Source organism: Chaetura pelagica, unplaced genomic scaffold (genome assembly GCF_000747805.2).
Source record: "Chaetura pelagica isolate M959 unplaced genomic scaffold, ChaPel_1.0 scaffold117, whole genome shotgun sequence".
Lineage (NCBI taxonomy): Eukaryota > Metazoa > Chordata > Aves > Apodiformes > Apodidae > Chaetura > Chaetura pelagica.
In genome coordinates this window covers 7,517,563-7,544,042 of record NW_009954185.1, presented here as the reverse complement: position 1 = coordinate 7,544,042, position 26,480 = coordinate 7,517,563, and the positions used below count along the sequence as shown (strand labels likewise).

The following is a 26,480-nucleotide window of genomic DNA, read 5'->3' as shown; positions in this document are numbered from 1 at the left end:
TAGGGAAAGTAAGTAGCATCATGCAATAAAGTGTCACAGTCCGTAAAGGATTGCAGAAGGCTTGATAACCTGTAGATCATTAAATACAGCAAATGGGACAGTTTTCACCAATAATGCAAGCCTTGGGCAAACTCACATAAGTGAAGAATGACACATAAACTCTCTGTTTGACAGTCAGATAAAGAAGCCACATTTGTCATTCTGCTGATGAGTCTCACCAGTTGATTATTACCCAATAAAATGTAAGAGTATATTGATTCATTCATATTCATTGACTAAGCTGTCAGAAAATCAACTTCTTCTGCTGGAATAATATGTTTTGCACATTTGCAAGTCACATGATGCCAAATATGCCACTCTTCTGTCTCAAGGCAGGTAGCTTATGCCTGGATCCCTGCTTTTCTTTTTTCACAGAGCGGACTGGAGACACCTTGCCTACTGTCTCCTCTTGATATAACAGAAACACCTATTCTGTAATTCTCTAACTCCAGATGCAATACTTTTGCTCATCTCACCTCTCATCTTCTTGGTCTCAACTCCAATCCCTTCCACAAATATACACGCCTATAGTCTACATAAGACAAGAGTTTCTGAGGTATGTGATAATCACAGGAAAGTCAAACTCAGGTTTTGCAAACACCTCAGGCACCCTCTTAAATCTTACTTGGAAGACTTGAGAGTCCCAGATTTTGTGCGAGGAGCACACAGATTTTTAAGGACACAAAGCACTGGTTTAGAAAGGACCTCTAAGTGAATCATCCACCAGAAGGTATCCCCAAATTGAATCCTCTCTATAATAATCCTGTTTGAAATAGTACCAGCTCCATCAGCTGCTTAGACTGCTTGAGCCATTAATCCTGCTGGATGGCTGTTCCATAATCTCACTCCTCTGAGAGCTATACACCTTACATACCCCAGATCAGTTTGTTCATGGCCATAACTGGTTTTAGTTCTCATTCATGCAAAAAGTCAGAGGTTGCTACTGAGTTTTTGCATACCTTAATCACTTAATTATCCTAATTTCTGTAAGACTCATACCTGCCACAGCTGAGCACCCTTGTAATAATGAAAGCTATAGTACTGAGAGACAAAAAAGGTATTCTGCCCTTACAGGCATAACACTCAACAGAACCAGATGAGAATTTACACAGTGGAAACATCAGTAAAACAATACAGCTTAGTAGTTCATTTACAGGAGCATACCTAAGATACAGCCTGGTGGGCAAGCTTAAGGTTTCTAGGTAAGACTATAAGGTTATTTGATTTAAGTCCAGTATGTTGCTGAAAGTTGAAATGCAGCCCATTGCCAAGTCGGTGCCTGTGTTGCATCTTTTTCACAGAAATATTTGTGGTGGAGTTGGAAATTCTTACTATATCCTAGAGCTAGCTGTTGTCACAGACCATTCAGAATCCTTTGGAAGTACAAAGGAAAATCTGTAGTGCACTAGGAAACACTTTAGACTCATTGTTTAGCTTTGACACCTATAGCAGCACTGCTCATATCTCCCTCTTACTGCTACTTTTTTGACCAGTATATCTCATGAACTAGCCCTCCAAACAACCTCTGTGGTGTGGCACTGCACACAAACACTTAGCCAGGTGTTTGTGTGCTCACACCCACTTGTGTGTTCAGTCCATGAACACGGAAGAAGAAAGGTATATTTATTCTCTCTGTTCCAACAGCTACAGAGAGTGCACAGCCCTTCAATGCTAAGGCATCAGTGCTTATGTTTATTTAATAACTCAGTTTGTTTCTTGAAATTGTGCAATTCAGCCCATGGAAATTTCCTTGTTTGCATAATTCTGTCATGTTGATATTGTTGGGGTTAAACTCAAAACAAAATGTTGCGTGAAGATGATTTTAAAAACTGAAAAAATCTCTTACAACAGAAGGAGAGGGGGGGGATTTTTTTTAATTATTTTTTTTTAGGTTGACTTCCAGTAAGGCTTGGAGGTCATTTTGAGTTGAAAAAATTGCAGTCACAAGTCATGATCTTCAGAGCATAAGCAACACAATTCCCAGAGTCTTAGACATAACAGCTAAGATGGTATTTAGAAGTTCTGGCTCATCCAATCCCTTATTTCCTGAACACTGATTTAACACATGCTACAAAGATGTGCATTAGTACTGATGGAATACAGAACTTCCAATTCGACTGCTTTTCTCTTTCCTCCCCTGAATTTCTCATACAGGCACAGAACTCCATCCTTAATCCCTAGGGAGTAACCACAGAGCTCTTTGAGGGCTGCCACTCACCAGTAGCTGAAGCATTATCCCGATTTTCATAGGTAAAGTGACTGATCAGCTGTCACGCTTGCTGTGCCTCCTTTGTGCTTCTCCCTTCCTTCCTGCATTTTCAATTGTGGCATTAGGCTGCACAGCTGCATTACTGGCAACATGACGGCAAGTAGGCTTTGATTTTACTTATATTGTTGTATCAGAATAGTTTAGTATTTTCCAATCAGGGCCATGAAACTGTAGCTGCTAATGATGCAAAAAGGCCCACTGATGGTGGGTTAAAAAACAAGAAACAAGGAAAGGTTGAAGACCTGTACTTTTAAAATACTTCTGCCTTTTCAAAGAGTTAACAGAAAAGAGCTACTTTTAACTGGCAAGTTTTCATTAGTCAATGGTACGTCATCATTGGCCTTTTCCAGGAAATGTGTAATCAGGACACTCCCTCAACTCATACTGGATTTTAAAATAATAATTATTTTATATGACTAACTTCCTTAGGAAGGAAATTTCCCTAAGAAAAAAGTATCACTTTGTGTCTCTTGCAGGTTTTTTTCAGGTATAAGCAATTAGTGTCAGCATGAAGAGAGAGATCAACTCTCTTCACCTGCTTCAGAGAGGCTAACTGTCCAATCCCCAAAAGCATTTAAGCCAGACAGTTATGCACACATGAGTCTAGCTAGGCAGAGCTGAATCTTTGACATGTGTAAAAGTGACAAGGGAAATTCAGGTGATTATGGTTTCAAGTATTCCAGCTCTAAGCCTGTATGTGTTTTGAGACTGCTCTTCAGTATGAGCCTGCCACAACTCCTGCTGTCCTGCTACAGTCCCAAGGCTGCTTAACTGAGAATACATTCTGTGAAAGGGACAATAAATTCCTTTTCACTTTCTAGTTTGTGGATTTCAGTGAGTCTTTTGAACTATTTCCAGGAAGGCTTTGAAAGATAATTGAAAAAGTAAACCTACTGCCAGTATGCCTTGCTTAGCTATACACTGGTTGCCACCTTCCCTGGAAAAAAAAATAAAAAGAGCAGCACTGAAAAAACCTGCAAATGGCTAAAGATTGTGAAGAATCTGACTGTCTTATCTGTGCTTGATGCTGAATGTTAATCCAGGTCTTTACAACTAGAAAAAGTAGTGCACTGATCTGGTATGTTATCCATGCTTTAGTGAAGTGAAGCACATGGAGAGCTGCAACTTCTTTCACCCTTTCCCTTCAAGTAACATTTGAACAAATACTGACAGATTTCCTGGAGAAAATCATTATATCCTGCAGCAGTTAAGGAGTTAAGCATTTTCATACACATCAAGCATAGGAATTGAAAACCCTTAAATAGGGATTCTGCAAGAGAGGAAACTCATGTCCATAATTTTCACTTTCAACCTCAGGGTTCTCCGTGCCAATCCACTTTCTCATGGGAAGCAAATGCAGCTGGTGTAGAGCTGTCTCTGATGCCATGTTGAAATGCTGTCATAGTGACAGCATGGGCAACATACCAACTACCACTGCTGCACACACACATAGTCCTCCCTCCCTCCAGATCCCAAAGACATGAATCTATCTCAAATTTAGGCTCTCCCAGGGTTGACTGGAAAGCTTTGTTTTATTCTTACTTTTATTCTTAACACCCTCAACACATATAGTTACTTAGAGGAAGTCAAACACAGTCAGAGTGTTTACATTTCTTTCCTGTTAATATTTGTTGCTGCAATAGATCTGTGATTATAAATTACACTAAGGTGAAAAAGGAAGCATTTCAAATGATCAGGGCGAGATCCAGCTTGATAAAATACCAGTTACTCTTCTCACAGCCTGCAAGTCAGCGTAGTAGAAGAACCTGAAGAATGGCTACCTTGAAATTAACTTTGGCTCACGTACTCCTTCCCCAACTTTTCCGATACCAAATCTGCTGAGCTTTCAAAAACACTGCACATACTTCATGCAGCAACGTAGCAGAAGCACACAGTGTAGTGAGAGAAACGCCTGCAAATATTTGGTATAAGTGCTCCCCAAGCAGAGATTTAGAGTAGTACAAGTCAGTGTGTTCAGAAAGCAGAATTTAGCTTGATCAAAGGAAAATGGAGGCTGAATGTCAGCCTCCTTTGGGTGAGACTTGTCTCTCAAGAGAAGTCACAGAAATTACACCAAAGCAGACAAGCACCTAACAAAATTAACTGTTCTGGAGTGCAGACATGTGCTTGCCACTTCCAGCTTTCTCATCTCGAGCAGAAGTACACGCTGCACAAAGGAACAGAGCTCAAGATAAGGCCCTAGTACTTGCACGAGCAAGTGCAGTAAGATGCATCCTACCTCACCTCTCATGTATTTCCTTTGTCCTCCAAGACCTTTGCATTGTAGGAGCTATTCCTGTGATAGGAATAATTGCCCACAATTTATTTAAACGTCATCACTGCTAGTTTTTAGCTGATTAGAAAAATCCCTATTGACCCACTATTGCCAAAAGTGAAATATAAGATTTTCATCTCCTGCCAACCCAGCAAGAACATGTACTAGGAATCTCTGAGCTTTCCACGTGGAAGTAGGAACAATACCCTTAGAGATCAGTCATGCGGTTCTGATTTTTATGTCCTTTTTCTACCTCATTTCCTTCCAGCACTCTTTTGATATCATGCCAAGAACAAACAATGTGTGCGTTTAAAGCAATAAAAAACCAGCACAAATTAAGTGCCCTCCCACCCACATTTTACTGGAACTCAGTATCATTAAGTTGAATAGTGAGCTTGGAGTGGCACCTGATTAACAATGCAAACCTTTGTTACAAAAAAAACCCCAAACAACACAACCCACAGACAACACAACCTTAGTGGAACTGTTCTGTTCTACATGCAGCTCAACAGTTGAGATTTCCTCAGATTTCCACTCAGATTTCCTCCTGGCATGGCTACAGATACCATCACTCCAGGATGTTACCTAGATATTATTTCTGAGTAGATTGTAAGTAATTCTGTTTAGTTTTTTGCTAAAAAAATAAGTTCCATGTTATTTGGGGAGAAAGAGACTGGGAGTTCACAGTTTGGGAAGGAGAGATGGCACATCCCAGAACTGACTGAGGCTGAGACAATCACACTAAGAGAAAAACACACCTCACATATCTATCCTAAGTAAGAGGCAGGAAATAACTAACATGCAATAAAGATTATTTAGGTGAAGATTAGCTGAACAAAATGCATTAGCAAGGGGAGAAAGAGGAGCCATTTATGCAAACAGTATGTGGTATGTTGATTTTAATCATCAATATAATGCTGTGAAGAGGTGGTAACAGCATAAACGTCTTGAGCCCATTATTTATCTACCCTTTGTAGTCAGGTTGCCTAGTACACTTCTGGGTGCCCCACAGCTCAAATCGAAACAGGCTGAGCAGTACACCTGTCAAACATCCAACATGACTCCATCCAAGGTATGTAATCCACATTAGGCAAATAGTAACAGTTTAGCCTCTGAGTCCTTTCAAATGGAACAGGCACTGTATGTGGCCTGGAAGCTGTTTCTGAGAGACCTTCCTTAGCTCCAAATCTACTTCTCCAAGAAATAACACTACAAGTAAAAACTACCAGGTGTCCTACAAAATAGATTTTTAAAAAGCAGGTATTTCCATATTGTTCTCTGCTGATACACACCTTGACTATACAAAATGTCTCCTTAAAACCAGCACTTCTTACAACTATATTGGGGATTGCCATTTGAGTATTTCAATACAACTTTCATTGGTTTAGGAAAGAGAGCACCTCAAAACACAAGCCATGGTGAGGATCTTCCTGCTATGGCCCATTTAGCTTTCAACGAGATAACTTCCAAAATGAATACTGGAGTCCTGTCTCTTGAATAACTCCAGGCCAAACAAACCCAAGAATCTGAAAACGAGGCAACATGTCTTCAACAAAGAGAAGGCAAAACCAAAACTGCCAAAGCTATGAAAAATGTATCATATACATACGATTGCACACATACTGATTTTTCTTCAGAGCTCTTCTTTATAGAGGCCAGAAACTTGCTTTAAAAAATACTTAAAAACTCAAAATTCTTTCATTTTCAGGAGACTCCAGCAAATGCATTTTTAAGAAAAACTTCCCAAACTGCAACATACTGGAAAAATCATGCAACGTTCTGCCAGTAATTTCAGTGTTTCAAAATTCCTGAGAAACTCCCTAAGCAATGGAGAGGGATAAAGCCTTTTTGGCAGAACAAGGCACATAACCTACACTAATTCAGGGGACACTTGGAAAGAATTAAAAGCACCTTTAATTGCCAGCCAAACAGAATGCAGGGAATAAAGGCCTCCTATCAGGGGAAAAAGAAAATGCTGATGCCACACCTGTAGCAGTGCCTGTCAGATCACTTTGTGGAACTAGATAACTGTGAGCAGAAACTCAACACATTTACAGACAACATGATTGAGGCAGAGAAAGGTGACATGAAACTTACTTATTTGTTCCCCCTGTGCCCTCTGAAACCACGTCCTCCATCTATATGTACAATGTGTTCAGCAACACAAGCAGCCTAATCAAAGCTCTTCACCCAGTTCACCTGAGTTTGCAACTACAGGAATCCCTTGGGGCAGAGATCCACAAGTGCTTGCCTTTACTTTTCAACAGATCAGGACAGTGCAGAGCAAGGAAATAATGTGAGCCAGTTTGTGCCTATTGAAAACTCGGCTGTAACAGCCTGAGCTCTCTGGGGATGCCCTCCCTCCATTGTGTCCTGGCTGCAATGGAGCAAAGGTCCTTTTTCCTCTTATTTAACAGGAAATAGGTATCTGCAACCCTTCCTCCCAGCTATTTTCACAACCACACCAAGACATTCCTTATTGTAGGCACTGACTTAAACTCTGTTAATACCCCTAATTGGTCCTTGCCACAAGTGTGTCAGCAGCCACAGCACCCAGTTTTCATGGCAGCCAAGTGCCATTTCTGTGCCTTACATCCAGGGCCCTTGCTGTGCCAGCCAGCACAGCTTAAACCAGAGCTGCCTGCTCCACAGAGAAAGCAGTACATTTAGCAAACCATCTCCAACATCACACTCCTTGGCTGATTGGTTAGAGGGGGCTGCAAAAGATAGATGAGAGGGCAGCAAAGAGCAGGCAAGAGGGAAAGGGGGGGAAGGTAGGAAAGTGAGACTTACAGGGAGGAAGGCTGGGAGGAAGGATATGCTCTGCTACGGAGAATCCTGTCAGGATGCAATTTATTTTCATTCTGTGCGGGAGTATAATGGTGCACTGCCTGAGCTCTCTCAATAGCTGTTTTGAAGCGAACCAGGCTGGTATGTCTTTAATTTATCATTTCATTATGAAACCGTTTCCCTTCCAAGAAGCCTTCAAGTCAGGAAGCTCTGTCTGCCCACACAGGAAATTCCTTTGCAGCAACTTCCCCAAAAAGGAAATTTCCCTCAGAAGCGAGCCCAGCTCATGCCTTTGAGGAGAGCTGATTGAAGAGACTCTGGCATGCAAGCCCTGCAAACACCCCTGCCTGCTTACTGCAGCCAGCATGCCGGGATCAGCAGCTCTGCCCTTGCACTGGCGTGGGGAGACTCCACCATACCTAGCTTTTCTCCTTCTATCCCTTTCCCAGAGACAGCCAGGAGCATTCAGGAGATGATTTGCTGGGCTTTTACCAGCAAAAAAAAATCTCTTTATTCAAGAGAAAGGCACAGGGCACAGATGGAGAGCTATGCAAGTGCAGAGGAAGAGGAAGGGGAAGTGTAGAAAAGCTTCCCAAACTACTCTAATCCCCTACTTGGAAGTCGGGGAGGTAAAACTGCACCATATCTTAGGTCTCTTCCGAGAGAGAAGCACTCCATCCTTTACATGTACTAGGGGCTTTATTTAATGAACTTGTGCAGGGAAGACTGACTAGCTGAGAACAGAGGGGAGAATACACAGAGAAATGGGGGGAAATCACATTTACAAAAATTAATCTCCCAGACATCTTGTGAATCACTAAGTGGGAGAGAGCCAAGAACATCCAGACCAGAGTGAATAACAACATACGGTATTTTATGAAGCACCTTAGCAAATGGGACACAGATCAGAAGCACTGCCAGACTTCCAGTAAGTTTTTAATTTACCGTTTCAAATGGCAAGTAATACTGAATAATAACTTTCTTTGATGACTATGCCCAGAAACGTAAACTGTTGTTTGGGGCAAGAGAGGAAGCAGAACTAAAATTAATGTTGCACGTTACATGGATGAGACAGGGCCACAGGAGGGGCATGGGCTGACCTGGATCTTGGACTGGACAACAGAAGGAAAATTAAAGCAACCCTTTGAGGGCATGTGGGAGAAACAACGGCTAGGGATACAGGAATGATCCCAATCCTCTGTATGCATATATGCTTGAGAGAGACTCTCCACATTTCCCCCTCCATCTCAACTTCAAAATTTGTTTTTCATACACTTGATGGGGGAGATCTGGTCCTTAAAGTCAAAGCTCCAGCAGGTGGCTGCCTGCCCCCTGGCCTCTGCTCCATTCCCTCCTTCACCAGATAGCTTTGCCCTGTTCTCTCACCAGCTAATTTACATGAACTTATTTTTCTATTGCTGCCCTTGGCATTACATTCAGTCAGCTGTTGTGCAAAGAGACTTTTGTCAGAATTGCTTAAAGGCAAATCCCCCCACTTAACTTTTATCTGTGGCCCCTAGCTGATGAGTTAGTTATCGCCTAAAAGAGCCCTCTGGCATAGCATATGCATACTGAATATATATCTGCTTGGATGGCATCCACACTGATGTCAAATCACTGGTTATGAGATGGTTATGAGACTGGGTAAAATACAAAAACTGCCATACTAGAAAAGATCGCCGACCCATCTAGCCAAATGTCTCCAGTAATGGCTGCAAAAGCAAAAAGTATTAAGAATAAGGAAACACTAAGTAATGTCTTCCATATTATATACTGCTTATCTCAGCCTCTGGCAACCCATGGTTTAAGGATATCATGACCTGTTGCATCCAGGCCACTGTTTCCATACTGATCTAACGGTCATCCCTCTCTCCACATGTTTATCTGGTTTCTTTTAGAGGTCTATTTCCACTTTCAGCCCTTAAAACAGCTTCCTGCAATTATTTCTTTCATGTAGGGATGCATCCTCATTCTTGTTTCTTTTAGAAATGTTGCCCAATGATTTATCTCGGATCTCTGGATTTGCTGTTCTGTGAGGAAATGCAAGTAATAATTCCCTGTTCATCTTCTCCATACCAAGTATGATTTCATAGCCTCATGATAACATTCTCCCTGCCAACCCATTCACTCACAAAACTACATTTTCCTCAAACTGCTGAGTCTTATCTGTCCCTCTAGTATCCAGAAATGGGAAAACTGGGGAAGTCACCTGTTCTGGCTAGGTCCCCTTTCACATTAAAAATGACCATGTGGATGAGACCACCACACCCTGAGTGGGACTGAATTTGAACAAACTGAAGGTGTTAAGAAACCTCTCTAGAAGTTCATAAGCTTCAAGAAGACTATGTTAGAACTTCAATTTTTTTACATTTTTGGTGCAAAACAATGAAATTGCTGCAGACTTGCTAAACAAAGTTGAGACTGGTGACTGGCTTTCGACAAGTATCTTTGCTTAACTCTAAAGTCAAGGGACATTCACAGGTTTTACTGTAAAACCACATGAAAGTCATGAGCTACTCACATCGATAGTTGTTTTCTGCTGAATAACCACAACATCCTTTTGGATGAGATTTTCCTGTGCTGTGGTCCCATGTGAGTTGTTGTCTCTCAAGAAGAATTGAGAAAATGCTATTAAAATAATTTATTTTCAGCCCAATTCTGAGTGACACTTAGTAGATGACCATAACTTCAAGTGCTAAAGACATGGTGGGCATTTTAGTCATACAGAGAAAGATGAAGCCTCTGCTCTTTGAGTTATCAGGTTCTATTGAAGCATGGCTGCCCTGAAGCTCAAATTAAACAAAGCATATGTGCAAGCTAGGGCCAGTTAAGTGACATGTTTTCTACCACTAACTGGATCTCTACACTACTGATGTTGTATCGACTTATATAACTGTACTATGAAAATACGTCAGAGTGAGGGCCCAGTCATTTCAGGATAAATTTCTCAGTGTGAGCTACCTTTACTCACAATAGGTTACACCACTCTGATTACTTCAGTTTCCAAAGTGGTGCCAAGACTGTTGGTGGATTAGCCTTCACATCAGTAGTCTTCAGGAAGTGGCCCATGGAATGCACTCAGTAAAGAAAGCATTAAATGCAGCTGATTAAGCCTCACCTACAATTTTAAGCCAACTGAGAGAATCCAAAACTTTCACAATACTGCTGACTCCATACACTTGGTCAGATAAAAACAGGTTGAAAGACCATTTGAAACCTGGGTCTGTAGTCTCAAACACAGGCTAACCCTCTGGTGCCTGCTTGACACAGCAGAAATATGGGGAGGACAGCATTGCGAGCCTACTGGACAGCACACGTGATGTGGAAGGTGTCTTTCACCACCTTCTGCATCCATTTTTTCTGATCATAGGCAGTAATTTTACAACCTTGCCTAAAAGAAATTATTTTAACGTGTGTTAATTAGCTTCAAACAGCACAAAGACTAAAAGTGCTAAAACCTCAGTACTTTTGCTAGCCTTCTCTTTGCTGGATATAAATATGTACATTTATAGAGAGACGTGACGTGTATCAGATATAAAAAATAACCAGAAGCTTCTCAGCTCAGGGTGAGAAGCTGTGTTCATAGGGTAATTTGGGACTAGCTAAATTCTCCCAAAACTCTCACAAGAAAATCATAATTATGGAGAACTCAGCACAACACTGCATATCCAACTAATGTGAAAGACATCTGGATTTATTTCTGGGTGTTCTGTTGAAATCAGCCACCAGACTTTCTGAGATTCAGCCATCACCACTGCACACACAGATAATGGTGTGGCAGAAGGTCAACAGCAAACACTGACTCCTTTAACAACCTACCTGCTTCAGGTCTGCCCATCACAAACAGAGCTCATCTTGCTGTCACCCTTACCTCTGCTATTGCTCCTAGTCCCTCCACTTGTTTTTCATTCTGCATGATTTTAAAACTGAGAGAGGTTATAAAAATTGGTAGAGGACTGTAAATATTACAGCTCTTATAGAAATTGAGTGCTACCCCTTGCTAATATTTTGCTGAGCTCCAAGGCTTCAAATCCTGCACCAAATCTCTGACTCCTACTACATGTGACCTATTCACCACTACCCCACACCATGCATTGCTTCCCTGAGAACAACACAAAGTGGAAATAGAGAATGACTCCTGCAATTTGGTTACACTCACTTTCAACAAGTGAAAACCAAGCAAGCTGTAGAGCAGTGATGAAAAAAGCCTTGTGTATTTAATTTTAAATTTATGTTAATTTAATATTTGTCACCACTGCCTATTAGTATTTTAAAGCATTTAAAAACCCAAAACCCAACCCCAAAAAACCTCAAATAAAAAGATTAAGGTGCTTTCAACAATTACACACCCAGCAACACAGTAATGACTACTCAGAGTAATGCAGCTGAAAGCCCAGAGGTAATAAGACTACCAAGGAAGTTTCCAAGGAAGCAAGATACAAAGAAGTATGACACAGAAAAAAAAAAAAAAAATGGGGAACAAAGAAGTATCTGTGCACAGAGGGGTTTTTCTGACAGAACGCCTTCACTGAAGCACAGGGAGGAAGCGAAAGCCAGCAAGGAGGTTAAAAACTGAAGGAGACAGATGGCTTGGAAGAAATCAGAACGAAAGAGAGAATAGGAAGGAGGAACTTATCTACATAAAGGGAGATTTCCCCCACTAGGAAATACACGAGGACTAGTCAAGCAGCAGAACTGAAATGAGTAACTGGTTTGTGGACCGGCAGGGACCAGGGCTACTTCCTTCTTCACTGCCAAGAAGGAGGAAGTAGAAAGGGAGAAATTCTCAGTATTGCACAAAACCAAAGAGGCACAGTCGTTCCTTCATCTCTCTTCCCCCAAACATTGGCCAAATAAGTAGAAGCACAATACAAACCTACACATTTACTCACACACGTATATATTCTGGATAAAACCATGGTAGCTGCTAAATTCAGTGAGACAACTCCTATTCATTTCAGTGGGTCCAGAGGGTCACTCTTTTTTCACACTACAAGCATCTATTAAACTGGCTCAAAAAAAAAAACAAACATTTCTGGGTCAGCCCCAACATTTCCATTTAGGCCTTGTGCAGTTTTGCTCACGAGGGTCAATCCTCAGGTATGCTTTCTGAACCCTCCTTTGCCACCTCTGTTTTTGTTGCTAGTGCCCTGGACGGCAGAACCATGAGCTCTCGAGTCTGTACGGAGGGAGGGTTTAAATATCACAGAATCACTCTGCTGGCTTGAGTTGATGGAAACGTCCTTTAAAGCTCAGCATCAAAGCATTCACTTTATAAGCTGCAAGCCTTGGTTCCTGTGCCAGCAGCAACTTCTCCCCATAATTAATTAATACCGTATTAATTGTGCATGTTCCACGGGCCTGTTGAGGAGGTGTGGCAAGGCCTGCACACGCAGATCAACCTTCCCGGTGCAGCCAAGAAAGAAGCACAGGAAAGAGAAGGTAAAAGCCCTTCAGGTGCCTACAGAGGAAAACAGTACAAGCGACGTGCTCAGGGGCTACACAACCGACCTCTGAGAGGGGTGTAGGCTGAGCCCTGGCGTGGCAAGTGACCAGTGACAAGGGCAAGGAGGGATCTTCCACCAGCTGCACCCTTGTGCAATCTGTTCGGCTCCGGGCCAACTGGGAGCACAACCAACAGGCCAAGAGGAGGGGCCCATGGCAGCTGAGTGCCCTTGCGGGCAGGATTTGGCCACAAGTCATAAGATCCCATGAAAGCGCTGGAAGGGGGCGGCAGCCGGGGAGGGGGGAGGAGGGAGAGGGAGATTAGTCAAACTCCTCTCTGCTGTGCTGAGCCTCAACTCCTCGCTGACTTCTGACACTGAGGAAGTTGCAACCCTCATCCTTTCAGGGGCTTAGGCCATGGTGTGGCTGGTGCCACACGTGGCAGGGAGCCCATCATGGGCACCTCAACTCCTTCCCCCAGGAAAACCAGGGAGAGCCTCCCGTCAAGTAAGACAAGAGGACGTCCCAACCACTGACACCCCCTGAGAAGAAACCCGCACCCAGATGTGCCTCAGGGTGAGGCTGGAGACACCTGCCCATCAGCAGCCACTCAGGACATGCCAAGATCCCATGAAAGCGCTGGGGGGGGGCGGCAGCCGGGGAGGGGGGAGGAGGGAGAGGGAGATTAGTCAAACTCCTCTCTGCTGTGCTGAGCCTCAACTCCTCGCTGACTTCTGACACTGAGGAAGTTGCAACCCTCATCCTTTCAGGGGCTTAGGCCATGGTGTGGCTGGTGCCACACGTGGCAGGGAGCCCATCATGGGCACCTCAACTCCTTCCCCCAGGAAAACCAGGGAGAGCCTCCCGTCAAGTAAGACAAGAGGACGTCCCAACCACTGACACCCCCTGAGAAGAAACCCGCACCCAGATGTGCCTCAGGGTGAGGCTGGAGACACCTGCCCATCAGCAGCCACTCAGGACATGCCAGCCTGCAAACAGACCCACAGGCCCTTCCCTGCTGTAGGACAGACACCAAGGTCTAAGTGTTGATCAGGGTGATTTATGAAGCAGACTCATCCTCTATAAAACAACCAAGCTAGTGGGCAAGTATGTATTTTCAACTGTAACCTGCATTACAGGTACAGCTGGCCTGAAATCTAACCTGCAAAGACACATCCCTACTAATTCTTGCAGTAAATTTATTAATCTCTACAAATTCTGTGTAGGTAAACTATTTATTATTTTTTTTCTGAAGGTACTTTGCATTTGGTGTTTTTAAAAGAGGAAAAACAGACTGGCTGAGGAAAGTTTTGGCAAGAGTCCAAAGGGAAAGGCATGAAATTAAAAAAAATAAAAATTAAACAGAACCATAAAAAGGGGAAGACGGCACAGAAAATTCAGAAGGTTTATAAACTAACTGCACAAAATTGTCCCAGCAAGTTACTTTTAGAAAAGAGGGGATTTATGTCTCACTATGAATTTGTCTTAGCACATCTACAGAAAACATGAAAAAATGCAGCTGAAGATCATGCTACTTATTCTGAGACAACAAGGCAACTTAACAAACTATATATAGAAAAAAGAGCTAAAATATAGATACACAGCAAAAGCATTATGAATTCTGATTCAAGCAGGTACTACTTTTCCTTCATGAGGAGGGCAAAACGCAATTTATATTTGCAACACAAAAATAATGTGTTTTCTTGTTTTACAGTGTTGTGAGAAGGATGAGCAGAAATAAAGACATCTAAACTTTATGTAATTAAATGTACAGATGCAGATTAAATCCTTAATTTGTGGGTCTGGAGAGCAAACGGGTGCTAAACCTAAGACTCTTATCCTACACTGTCCCTTTTCTTTCAACAGTTTGAAAGAAAAGCTAAACAAATCTCTCTACATTTTTAAAAAATAAAAAGGGAGCTATTTATAGCTGCATTTATTGGAGCTGTTTCCTTATCAGGAAGTATGTAGCTGGGAATTACTGTCTGCCTACATCGGAAATTCTTTCAGGGATACAAAAACCCAAAAAGGAAATTTCCCTTCAAAAATATTCTGCTTTTTGCTGCTGGTGGGTTTAAAATAAAATGTCAGTGCTCTGACCAGGTCACAGCCCCTTGGGAGGTTTGTTCTGCAAACAAGAAGCCTTAAGACACCTGAGGGAAACAAAAAAAATGCTTCTAGAGAGCTGAAAAAGGGAGAATGCTGTGAACATATTCATAAGCTAAGAAAATAAACCTTTTTTGCAGGAGGTTGAGATAGTAATTTCTTTACGAGCATTACAGCATTTTCCTCTGAAGTGACCGTGTTCTTACAGCATATCCTAACCAGAATGCATCTGCAAAGAGCTGACTCTCATGGTGCTGACTACAACTGGTTTGTTCAGACCAGGTCTCCATTGTGGTCAGTCCAGTTGTCAGAGCCTCCTGACTGAACTCCTGTTACCCAATACTGCTCCCTCCTCCACCCCCAGGGCACCTCCAGTGATGCATACTCCGAAAGTCAGCAAAACTACTACTTGTTCTTTAAGATGAGAGTATGTGATGCCAAAAGCCCTTATCAGGAATACCATCCCTTCCGTATGTCACAGCACCGTGACAGGGCAAAGGCCATGTAGGACATGGGTAGAATAGTACTTGCCTGCAGGACACAGGTCCAGCTTTTTTAAATGCATGTAATCCAATGCTACAAGTTACTCTGGGGCTTCAGCAGTTAATCTCCAGCTACAGGAATCCACTCAGTAAACTCTCAAATAGGAAGACCTGCATTGTCTCCGAATCATCCCCTGCAACACTGAGGATTTTACCACAGTCCCTCATCCTACCTCTCCACTGATTACAGAACATCCCATACTACGCCTGTGGACTCTGAAGGCTGGAAGAATTGCATTGGTTAATCATTAGAGATATTAATTTCATTTTAACTTGTCATAGCATAACTTAAGGTTTTCATCTTCTGGTCTGCATAATTGTCATAGAGCCGCTTAACTCTGCTTCCAGTGCAAAATGGACACTTTTTCAATGGGATACAAAGGTAACTGGAGATCAAAAACAGACAGGTACATGCAACAAATAAAGCTGGGTGCTTAGGGCTACTCCCTATGGTATGGTTTCTATGCATAAAGACTTCCAAACAAAGATCTGGAGCTTGAGCTTCATTGAGTATCTCAATGCTTTAACTCGAGAAAGTCAGTCAATGGTATCTATTTATTAAACTCACAACATCATCAACCACATACTTATTAAGTATACAAATCACTGCTACATTAATAGCAGCCTGCTAGCCCTCCATGAAACAAAGTTCATATGAGGAGTGAGCACATTCAAACTTACTCATTCCATAAACGACAGACAGCACACAAGCATCCACAACAGGGGAATAGCTGATGCACAAGTGCTTCCCTCTCCTCAGTACATTTGGAAAATCATCTTGAGAAGAGGCTCTTGACTGAGGTATTGGATTGGGCCTCCAAATCTGGATGGAACCATTTTAACAAAAAAATTCTTCAACAAACTTACAAATCATCTAGTCTTTCTGCTCCAGCAGTAAAATGGAGAGTTGCAAAATGTATATAAAATCCTATTTAACTGAGATTCTGTAAGGCTGTATTTGTTCAGTAGCACAATGAATGCCAGCACAGGGGAGAGAAGCCACACAAGGACAGCAGAAGGAAATCCAGCCTCTCATAAAGGACCAAATAAATAATTGTTTTCTCTGTGTGTGTATACAGATTACATTAATCCCTGGTACCTTGACCTGCAGCAGGTTCTTCGTCAGACACTACATGCTCCTCTAAATGCTGCACAATAGTGCTCTCTTCCAATATTCAGAGACTCAGCTCTGTTTTTTATTAGGGGAGTGGACACTGCACACGTGCTATGTTGTTTCTGCAGGGTTTTCTACCACATTTGTGTTTTGTTGCAGGGTGCTCACCACACAATGATTTGTTATTGTGGAGTTGTTAGTCATGGCTGACATGCAGTTTCTCTTCTGTGTTTTCTTTAATTATAGGGCTATTTATGAACACTGGGTTCTTTACATTAATCTCTTAAAAAAAAAACACAACACCAAAACTAACATGGAAGCACTTATAATACAAATGAAAAATTAGACACATTTGGGATGGAAAGAGAAAAGCAAGCTAATTTTAGGTTCACTGATCTTGACAGCATCCCTTTAAGACAAAGCTAAAAATGCTTCAAACGCAGCAATACCATAAATGTCCTTCTGCTTTTGCTTCTTGTTACTCCCTACGCTTTCCAGGGGAATTCCACAAGGGATCAGCTTGAATCCCAGATTAAAGCAACACTGCTCCCTTTCCCCTCTGAACAGAGGTGACTTCGTGTTTTGAAGATTTAAAACCCTGAGGTGAAGCTTTCCAGGAGGGTGAAAGACAGGCTTAGCACCACTGGGGCTCCCACACGGCAGGCTGCCCATGCCCTGAAGCTCAGGTGTCTCACCCTCTCGCCTCACAACTGCTCTCTAAGTTCCCACTGGGGTAGGACAGATCTCATCCCTCCATTCGCTTCCACTGGGGACTGCTGGTGGAGGACACCATCGTGTTAACTGCCTGGGGGTAACCAGCAGGTACATACAAAAAAAAGAAAAAGAAAGAAAGAAAAAAGAACAAAAGCACTTGACTCTACAATTCTCTCTCAAAACCAGAAAGCAGCTCACAGCAGTGGCCCTTTATGACTAGTTTTTTCACACTTAACCTGGACGGCTCCACTATAGTCACCAGCCAGCAGTAAGGAACTAACAGATTCAGGGTTCAACTCAGCAACTGTTTACATCAAGGGTGACAGCTGAGGTGGTCCTGAGTCACCTTGATGCAAATCCTGTGAGACATGGGGCTGTTTCTCACAGGTGATGAACAAAGACAATGCCAGAAAATGTGAAGCAGGATTTTCCTACCATGGCTTTCCCAGTTGGAACAATACTGAGGTTTCATGCTTACCAGTCCAACATATTCCAGATGAAGCTTTTTCAAGTAGAACAGTAGCATCTATGCTGGGCCCTCTCATGGTGCAAGAGTGAATCTGAGAGTGGGCTTCCCACCCATCCAAATTGCCTGTCTGTATGATCACACTCATTTCAGTGGGATCGGGATTAGTCTTGGAGACATTAATTTGACATTCTGGCCACCTCTCACAGTCCTTTCTCTTCTGCAGTTTTTATTTTATTTTCCCTGTATGTGCGTCAGTCAGTTTTATTCCACAAAGGTTCTTCCAAAGCAAATATTTTTATTGCTTGCTGCTCTAAATGTGGCTTAGGGTGAAGGGCTTTTTTTCCCATCTCACTACATACTTCAGTTCAATGCATTGAATATTATAGTAACTAAATAACAATATGCTTAATGCTTCAAAGCGGCTTTCCAGCTGCTAGCCAAAATTGTAGAATAATTAACAGGTGCCAAAGGATTAATAAAAGGAGCAGCATAATTAAGTGACACTAGAGAGAAAAACGGATCCTTGGCAACCCTGACAATGTTGTTGTTCCCTCCTCCTTCTCTTGATTGTTTCCTACATTCCCTTAAAAAAAAAAAAAAAGAAAACCAGTGTCCTTAAAACACAAATTATGCATATAAGCAACAATATGTGATCAGGAGAAAGAAACTCATAATAAACTGCTTTCAGGCCTGATATAAATGTCTTGAAGGACCTGCCCATCTGAGAGCCCAATTATCTGGCCTGCTCTGCTACTCCTAAACAGAGAGCTTTTTTTCAGAATGTAGTACAGCCAGGGTCACAAAGGTGTTGAACCCAAGACAGGGCTACAGCAGACTGGTCACCACCTAATCAGAATATCAAATACCAATATAAATAGGCATGCAGAGAGACTCCTATGAAGCACTCATTGCAAACTTAAAGGCTTTAATAAAATCATATAAGAAAACTAAAATTTCCCTTCTGTACTCCTTAATGAGGGCAGCAGAATAGACAGTAATTACAAGCAACACAGAGACACCAAAATAAAAAATGTGATCTGACTAGCTGTATGTGACCGGGTCTGGATACTCTGAAGTTCATAAAAATAAGCTGTAGCCTAGATAAATCATGCACTAGAAAAACCAAGATAAGAACCCAAGCCTACATTTTGAAACAAAAAGTACTCAATTTTACAAATAGATCCTTGGCTTTCCTGACAAACATGACTCCCCCCAAAAAGTGAGTGCAGGCAAGAAGACAACAACACAACTGTTCCTGATGTAAAAGTTCTCCCCTACGAGGTGTCATGCATGTACCCTGACACCTTGAGTGTGTAATTTTACTCTGAACACTAGTTAAGGCTGTTGAGGGTTCAGGAAAAAGAAATAAAGAAAAAAAAAAAAGAAGCAGCAAGAATAATTTCTTCATGTGTAGAGAAAAGTATAGCAAAGCACACCATAGCGAGGCACACTGTGCCATGGGCTGCAGGCATGTGAAGGATGCCAACAATAAGGAAAGAAGAGTAATTAGTTTAGAGAAAGGATCTCCTGTTCATGCTTGTATCAATAAAAAACACTGAAATCTTTGCCCATGAGCTCCCTCTCCCTAAACAAACACACACAAGTTCCCAAAGGAAGATGCCCTTCAGAGATAAAAATCAGAGTGCACAAATTGACAGAAACGTGCAAGGGGGAAATGCTGCTGCACAGGATCAGAGCATGCAACAAGTTCCTTTCTGTCCCTCTTGTTGAAGAAGTTTCATGTTGAAGGAGATGAAGAACATCATGAAGCCCTTAGCACACATTTATAGCTGCTGTTGTAGGAAACAAACCACCTCATTTTTTGTTACAAAAAATGAAAAAGCTGTTCTCTGATTCACAGCATATTAATAGACACAGGGACATAATCTCGTACCCATCTCTTAAATACAGTATCCTCTATGCAGTTCCAAAAACTTTTTGCCACAAGGTATTTGCCATAGCACAAAATGAGTAACTATAACATTGTGCTAGACAAGGGGAAAAATTGGTTTTAATAAAAAAAAAAGAAAGGAAAGAGAGAGGAAAAAAGAGCACTTTCTTCTCCATGGTAATGTGGAGTAAGTTTCCTCAGAGATAAGGGGTATGCAAATAGTTTTAGGACTTCAACCTATGTCAGCATTCTTCACATCAACAATATCTGGGCAGTCACTGTACTAGTTTTCACAAATTTTAAGAAACTTTACACTCAGTATTTTTTAATTTTACAGTGGGAAAATGAAAACAAGATGTCCAAGGTCACAGAAGGCACCAAGGGCAGAGCCTTGTGTGAGGGCTCAACTTGCTCCTCTTGAATCCTCGGTAAACATCTCAATTTTCCAAACACTCCTCCTGTCTGACATTAGTGCAGTCTAGTGGAGATCAGATACGCTTCAAAGCTACTACAGCATACACACCAGGGACAAAGAACAATCTGGAGATCACTGTACTTTCTCACTACATACCTAAACCAAAAGAAAGTATATTCTCCACCTCCCCACTGATAGTTTCTTTACAATGTTTCCCATACTCAGTTACTAGGTAAGAAATGGAAGTTAGGCAAACAAGTGTATGGGTCAAAACTCCATTACAGAGAAGTACAGCATCAGAGAAAGTTGTGTATTTGAGAAAATTACTCTCACTCTCCCAGAGCTTTAAAGTTAAGACTGATGACATTGTATTTCTATACTACAGGAATAGGGCAGGCTGGAAAGAAAGCAGCTAATTAAAATGAGAGGTTGTGCAAGAAGGGGAAAGGTGTCTTCACACCACCCCCAGGAAAAGGGATTTCTCTTTATATTTCTAGCTGTGTTGACCAAAGAGGAGTCCTCTGCATGCTTGTAGCAAAGAGGGATTTGCCTTCTACCCCTCTAAACTTTGCACATCTCCCTTTTCCATCCTATGGATCAAATCAGCTCAGCATAGCTGAGACCCATTTGCTACCAAACAGTAAGAAATAATTTATGGCACCAGAGGAAATTGTTCTACTAATTGTCTTGATATGATCAGCTTGTAGCACCTTCAGAGCACTCTTAAACATTAGAAACAGTGACATTTCTAATAGGAAGGCATTAAACTGTCTGAATCCACAGAGAACATTCATGTTCCACCTGAAACATTTGTCTCTAGTTCTGCTTTTGCTTGGACCAACTGCTACTTCAGCCACACCTTAGCATAGGTCTTCAACTTGCATGCTGGCAGAAACAAAGATGTACAAGTGAGGATTGAACTCCACCTGTATTTCAGTAAATACCACCAGAATGTCATAGAAACAGAATGAGTGGAGACCAGCTGTCAGCTCTGTGCGTGCGTGGCTGGAGAAGCTCACCACATCTCTTTGTGGCACTGGAGGAGGGCTGAGGGAGGTTCTTATGCTTTGCCTTAACAATTAGGCTGGAATCAAATAAAATCTCAGACCTAAAAAACCCCTCAAATTCTGCAGATCTAGACCAAATCTTCACACACACTACCACAGTCTGAACTAGAAATTAGCTACTTTGCCTGCCTTTTAAGGCAGTTTGGATTTACACACATCTCAAAAAAATGACAAGGGTCCATGTAGGACTTGCAAAATCCCATGTTAATACCTCTTAAACTTCATGATTCAAAAGGCTCTTAGTTTTTCCTATACTTTGATATTAGGAAGACTACCACTGGAATACAATCTTCAGTTCTGTTGTCCTCACTTTAAGAAGGATGTCTGAAGTGGGAAACAGTTCAGAGATGATACAAACAGAATTTGAAATCTGGAAACTTTGCAGTAAGATTGAGAGCCTTAAGAACCTCTCCTCCTATCCAGTTTAGCCAAGAAAAGGTTAAGAAGTTACTTTATCTAAAAGCACCTATATCAGGAGTAGTCTTTTGACAATATTTAGCAGGAAAGGAGATAATGAGATCTAATAGTTGGAAACTGAAGCTTGACTAATTCAAACTATAAATAGGGCACTTAAAAAAAAAAAAAGGAAATAAGGAGGATAATTAAGCATTGAAAGAACATCTAGAGACCTTGTATCCTCCCCAACACTGAAATCTTTACATGAAGAGCAGAAATCCTTCTGCATAACATGCTGTAGTTCAAACAGTTACTGGTCCTAAACACAGAAGAGTGAAGTTGTGTAATTCAAGTTATACCAGAGATTGTTTTAGGAATTCATAATGGTCCCTCCTGGCCTAGCTATGAATCTATACACTTTAAACAGTGGCTCTAACAGGGTTTGGGTCAGTTGGTTGTTTAGGTCAATATTAACTACCACTGAGCTACAAAATACTGTACTGCCACATACCACAACTAGTAAGGCTAGGTGAACGTGCTTCATGTTGTTTATGACCTAAGACATTGACTTTGTGGAAGAGTTTGTGAAATTATTATTTGTCTGTGTTTTCATATTACAAGTCAGACTGGTGTGGAAATACTAATGGGAAAGAAGCCTCCTTGCAAGTTTAAAAATGTGCCAATCAAAAGAAAAACCAAAACTCAAGGTGAAAGGCTGGAACACACCTAAAAATATTGGATAAGAAGTTTTCACTGAGCAGAAGCCTTTTAAGATTCACACTACCTAGCATGCTGGCTATTTGATAGGAGGGAAGCAGGTAGTAAACCCAGTGCCCCACTGCTTTCAGTATCAAGGGTCTCTGCCTTCCTGCCTTGTGCATCTGTCAGACCCAGTGGGAGAGACGTAACTGGAAAGCTACCTGCGATCCCAGCTGTGGAAAGGACTGGCAGTGTCTCCCACAGCAGAAGTAAATAGTACCAACTGATGAAATGGAGAGGGTCAGGGGAGGAGATATAAGGGATTAAAAACCACACTGGGAAAAAGAATAGTAAGAGAACAACTGCTTCTGCATTGGTTTCTTCATTTCTACGTACAGGGCAAGACATAGAAATGCCCTGTTAATGTGACAGGAATTCCATCCTCCCTGGGCTGAAGAATCAGGCCAGCAGCCACATGCACAGGCAAGCAGGGCTTGGGAGCTCAGGGACACTTGGGCAGCGACTAGACTATCAGAAATGCTGCAGCATCTGTTCCCATTTCTGTTAGAAAGCACAGAAAAAGTACAGCCCGGGCTATACATGACAGCACAGGCAGAAGAGCGTAAGAGGCAGCAGCAGGCAAAAACACGACCGTGCAGTGTGGGAAACAAGTGGCCTTGCAGTACAACTTGGTGGCCAGCAAGTGAGCAAGCATGGGATTACAGAAGTACTGAGAGAACAGCTTGCATGCAGAAAAGGAGAATGCCTGGAAGACAGCTGAGGGCAGGAATGAGAATGTTTTGTGACAAACATGGACTCTTCTTTCCCTCTCTCTGAAATTCCCAAACCCATTTGTTGAATAGCAACTCAAGAAGTTAAGTTTGCTCATGGTCATGTTGCTTGTTGTTGCTCAAGTCCCCCAGGAATGTAACACCTGTCAAAGTTTACTTAAAACCTCTTGATTTACATCAGAGCTGCATCCCCTCCAAAAAGGAAAATTCCACTCTTCTGTGTCCCCATCCTATCTCACTAATTCACCTCTGTTGGCCTGCAGCCTTCAGCCTTTCCTATTCCTCAAACATAACTCACATCAGCAAGGAAGTGCCTGGCTCTCACCTTGCCCCCAGCTCCAGTTTTTGTTTCAACGTCAGTGATAAGCCCTTCCTCCTTTGCAGCATCCTTTTGTGCACAGCTAAGCTCATTTTCCCTCCTTTCTCACTGCCTCTGTCAGTACACACACTATGTAGTAGAGAGCCTGGACACCAGGAGCATTTCATACCGAGACCCATAACAACCTGAAAAATGCCCATGGCACAAACTCACTCTACTTGCCACAGATCGTGAAACACTGACCTTGAGTTGCAGCACATTGCTGAGCAATTCCTATACCATGGAAAGAAATATAGAACTTCCAGTCAAAACAAAACCTCCGCGTTTGTGCCTGTCATGAGAAATAAAGCCAAATCCTTGACAGGAGGTGCAGGGGATGGGGGGTGGCAATGTACTTGTAGTTAAGAGTAATTTCCTTTGGTTAAAAAGAGACTTTAGAAAAATCAAACCAGCTGAGGATTTTTTGTTGGCTTGTTTGGGGTTTTTTTTAAGTCTAAAGCCAGGGGGTTTCCCAGCTGTCTTCCATAAAAATAGAGGCACCTCCTCACCCCACCCCATCCCCTCCTCACAATCCAAGAATGCAAGAAGCCTCCACGGGTGACACTCACGCAGGTGTGCCGGCAGTCTGATCGTGTCTTCCTCCATCCTGATCGCTCGAGGCACTGGGACATGTAGTGGTGACGAGGAAGTGTAATTTGGTACCGGGCTCACTGGAGGTGTGTACGAAATTCTTTCCTGCTGTTAAAAAGAAAGCAGGGGGCGGGGGGAGAGAGAGAGGACAACGTGAACTTTGGAACAGAGGTGTGAAACCAAGTCAGGGGAGGGGGAAGTGGGTGGAAGGAAGGAAGGAAGCGTGCACACGTGGTGGGGGCGAACAGCACCAGCGATGCACCCACGGAGCTCACAGCCGTTCCCCTGTGGGCAAGCACAGTGTGCTGCCCAAGGGCCCAGCAGCTTTTAGGGTGACAGCTTTCATTTTCAAAAGGTCCATGAAGTTTCCAAGGGTCTTTTCAGAAATTGGCTGAGCGAGGGAACGGGAAGTGACACACAAGTGGAGAGAGTCTGAGGATTTTACGTTGGTAAAAATAGGACGGCAACTCCATTACACGTGCAAGAGCACAGTTACAGAAAGTGCTAAAAACACTTCATCTTATGCTAACGAATCAGTCGTGATCTGAGTACTTTTATTAAATATTTAACACTTTGCTCCTTCATAGCTTTTTGAAGACATTAAGCAATTAGTTTTGTCTTTACTGCAGAAAACCATACTCTATCACTAAAAACTATTTACCACTGATTAAGGTAGTACCTTTTTTCCTTGCCTAAACTAGTTACTAGCACTTTCTTTGAAGTAGTTTAACTTGCAACTAATTAAGTCAGCATAGAGAAAGCAGCTACATCCAAAGAAAGTTAAAGGGCAATTTGTGAATGTTGCATTAGTTTCATAATTCTCACTGTTAGGTTTTTATTTCTGAAAATGTCTGCCAAGAAATATAAGACTGAAATTTCATCTGATCTGAAGGGAAAATCCTTCCATACTCTAAAGCATGTACTTCAATCACAGCACATATTATACCCTTTTGTAAATAAACATTGCCACAATTTTACAGGAGCATAAAAAAATCATTATCATATGATTTCCTGGAAGGCAGTGCATGTTATTCCCCAAACCTGTGTTGCTGACATTTAATGATGGCAGTGCATGCAGTGTGGATTTACATCCAGATACATGCAGAAGCAAAAGGAGCTACAGTAATTTCTGAGCCTTTGCATGAGAGCACATGTGCAGCTCCCCACTCTGACCCTGATCTCTGGCAAATGGAAAAGACAAACTTGGTGCTGATGCAAGAGAAGGTGATTACTCCCATTATGAACCACAACATTATCACAGCAGTGTGGCAGGGAACTTGCAGAACGTAACATTGGCACCCTCACCACCAGCAAGGTGAAGAAGTTTGTACAACTTGAGTAAATAACTAAATGTACCAAGGACAGAAAACTCAAAGACTACGTGACATGTCCAAAAAGAAATGGGACATGGAACTACCTAGGAAGTCTTGCACCTCTCAGCCACCACTTCAAAGCAAGCCCAGCTCATTCTGGTGCCAGGCGCCGCTACCAGCTTCCTGCTCAGGAGCTCACACAGAACCAGAAGATTTGCCTCAATGCCTGGAGTCCCACCACTAGACTATAGCCACCACTGATAATAGTCATGGCAGAGAAGACTGACGGCATGTGGAGAATAAATGATCCATCTCAGCATTAACTATTCTGGGTTTAGATGGAGTGGGGAGACAGGCTTGGGTCACTCCACTACCACTATGTTGTTATTTCTTCAAGTCCAGCCTCTGTGGCTTTCAGCTAAGTCCTTTATAACCAGAAATTGCTCAATCTTATATTCTAGCCTTTCACAAAGCCCTTTAACGCCCTGCTGTGTTCTCCCAGTTTCTTTCTATCCATCGCTGTTCAGGCAAGAGCAATCCACTGGTTCATATAAATTTAGTTCTTCTCAGGGAACAAACAGGGATGGTCATTGAGACTTGGTGAAAGATGCACCTATGTAGCTACAAAACATTATTATGCTTTCAATTTACGCAGCTCCCTGCCTGACCCAAAACAGCTGGCTCTGGGTTCCATGTGAGGAGCAGCTCTCTGTACCCATTCTGTGGTCTCATTGCACATCTGCACCTTCTCACTATGGGGCATATAGCTGACATTCCCAACAAGACCGGCCACACTTCCTAGCATTTCCTGCTGTGATCCACAGCTCAGATAATCAAACCACCCTGCAGCTGCTCATTTTGTTTATTGAATGGGATATTTATAAAAGAGAATAACATATCTGAAGTGTAGCCACACCAATGCCTGCCTCTGCAAACAAGCACTAGAGGATAGCTGGGAGACCTGAAGTTCCTTCCCTCCCTCCCAAAGAACAGTCCAAACTCAGGTCACATTTCACACTCACAGAAATACTGACTCACCACTGCAACGACAAAGGCTCAGTGGCTTCAAAGGGCCTTCTCGTTGGCCAACAGCAGGAAGAAAGTGCAAGCAGAAGAGGAAATTAAATCCAGAAACCTGTGCACTTTCCTCAACACCCAGAAGGTGTTGTATCAAACAAAGACATCGGGCTTCCAGT

General features: G+C 42.3%; 1 protein-coding gene across 1 annotated transcript in view; it reads right to left on the bottom strand.

Moving 5' to 3' along the window:
* The window catches only part of ETV6 (ets variant 6), a 165,183-nt gene that overhangs the window by 67,438 nt on the left and 71,265 nt on the right, over nucleotides 1–26,480 (bottom strand). Inside the window, exon 2 of the mRNA XM_010003023.1 lies at nucleotides 23,950–24,079. Coding sequence (XP_010001325.1) covers nucleotides 23,950–24,079 — 130 coding nt within the window. The remainder of the gene's footprint in view (nucleotides 1–23,949; nucleotides 24,080–26,480) is intronic.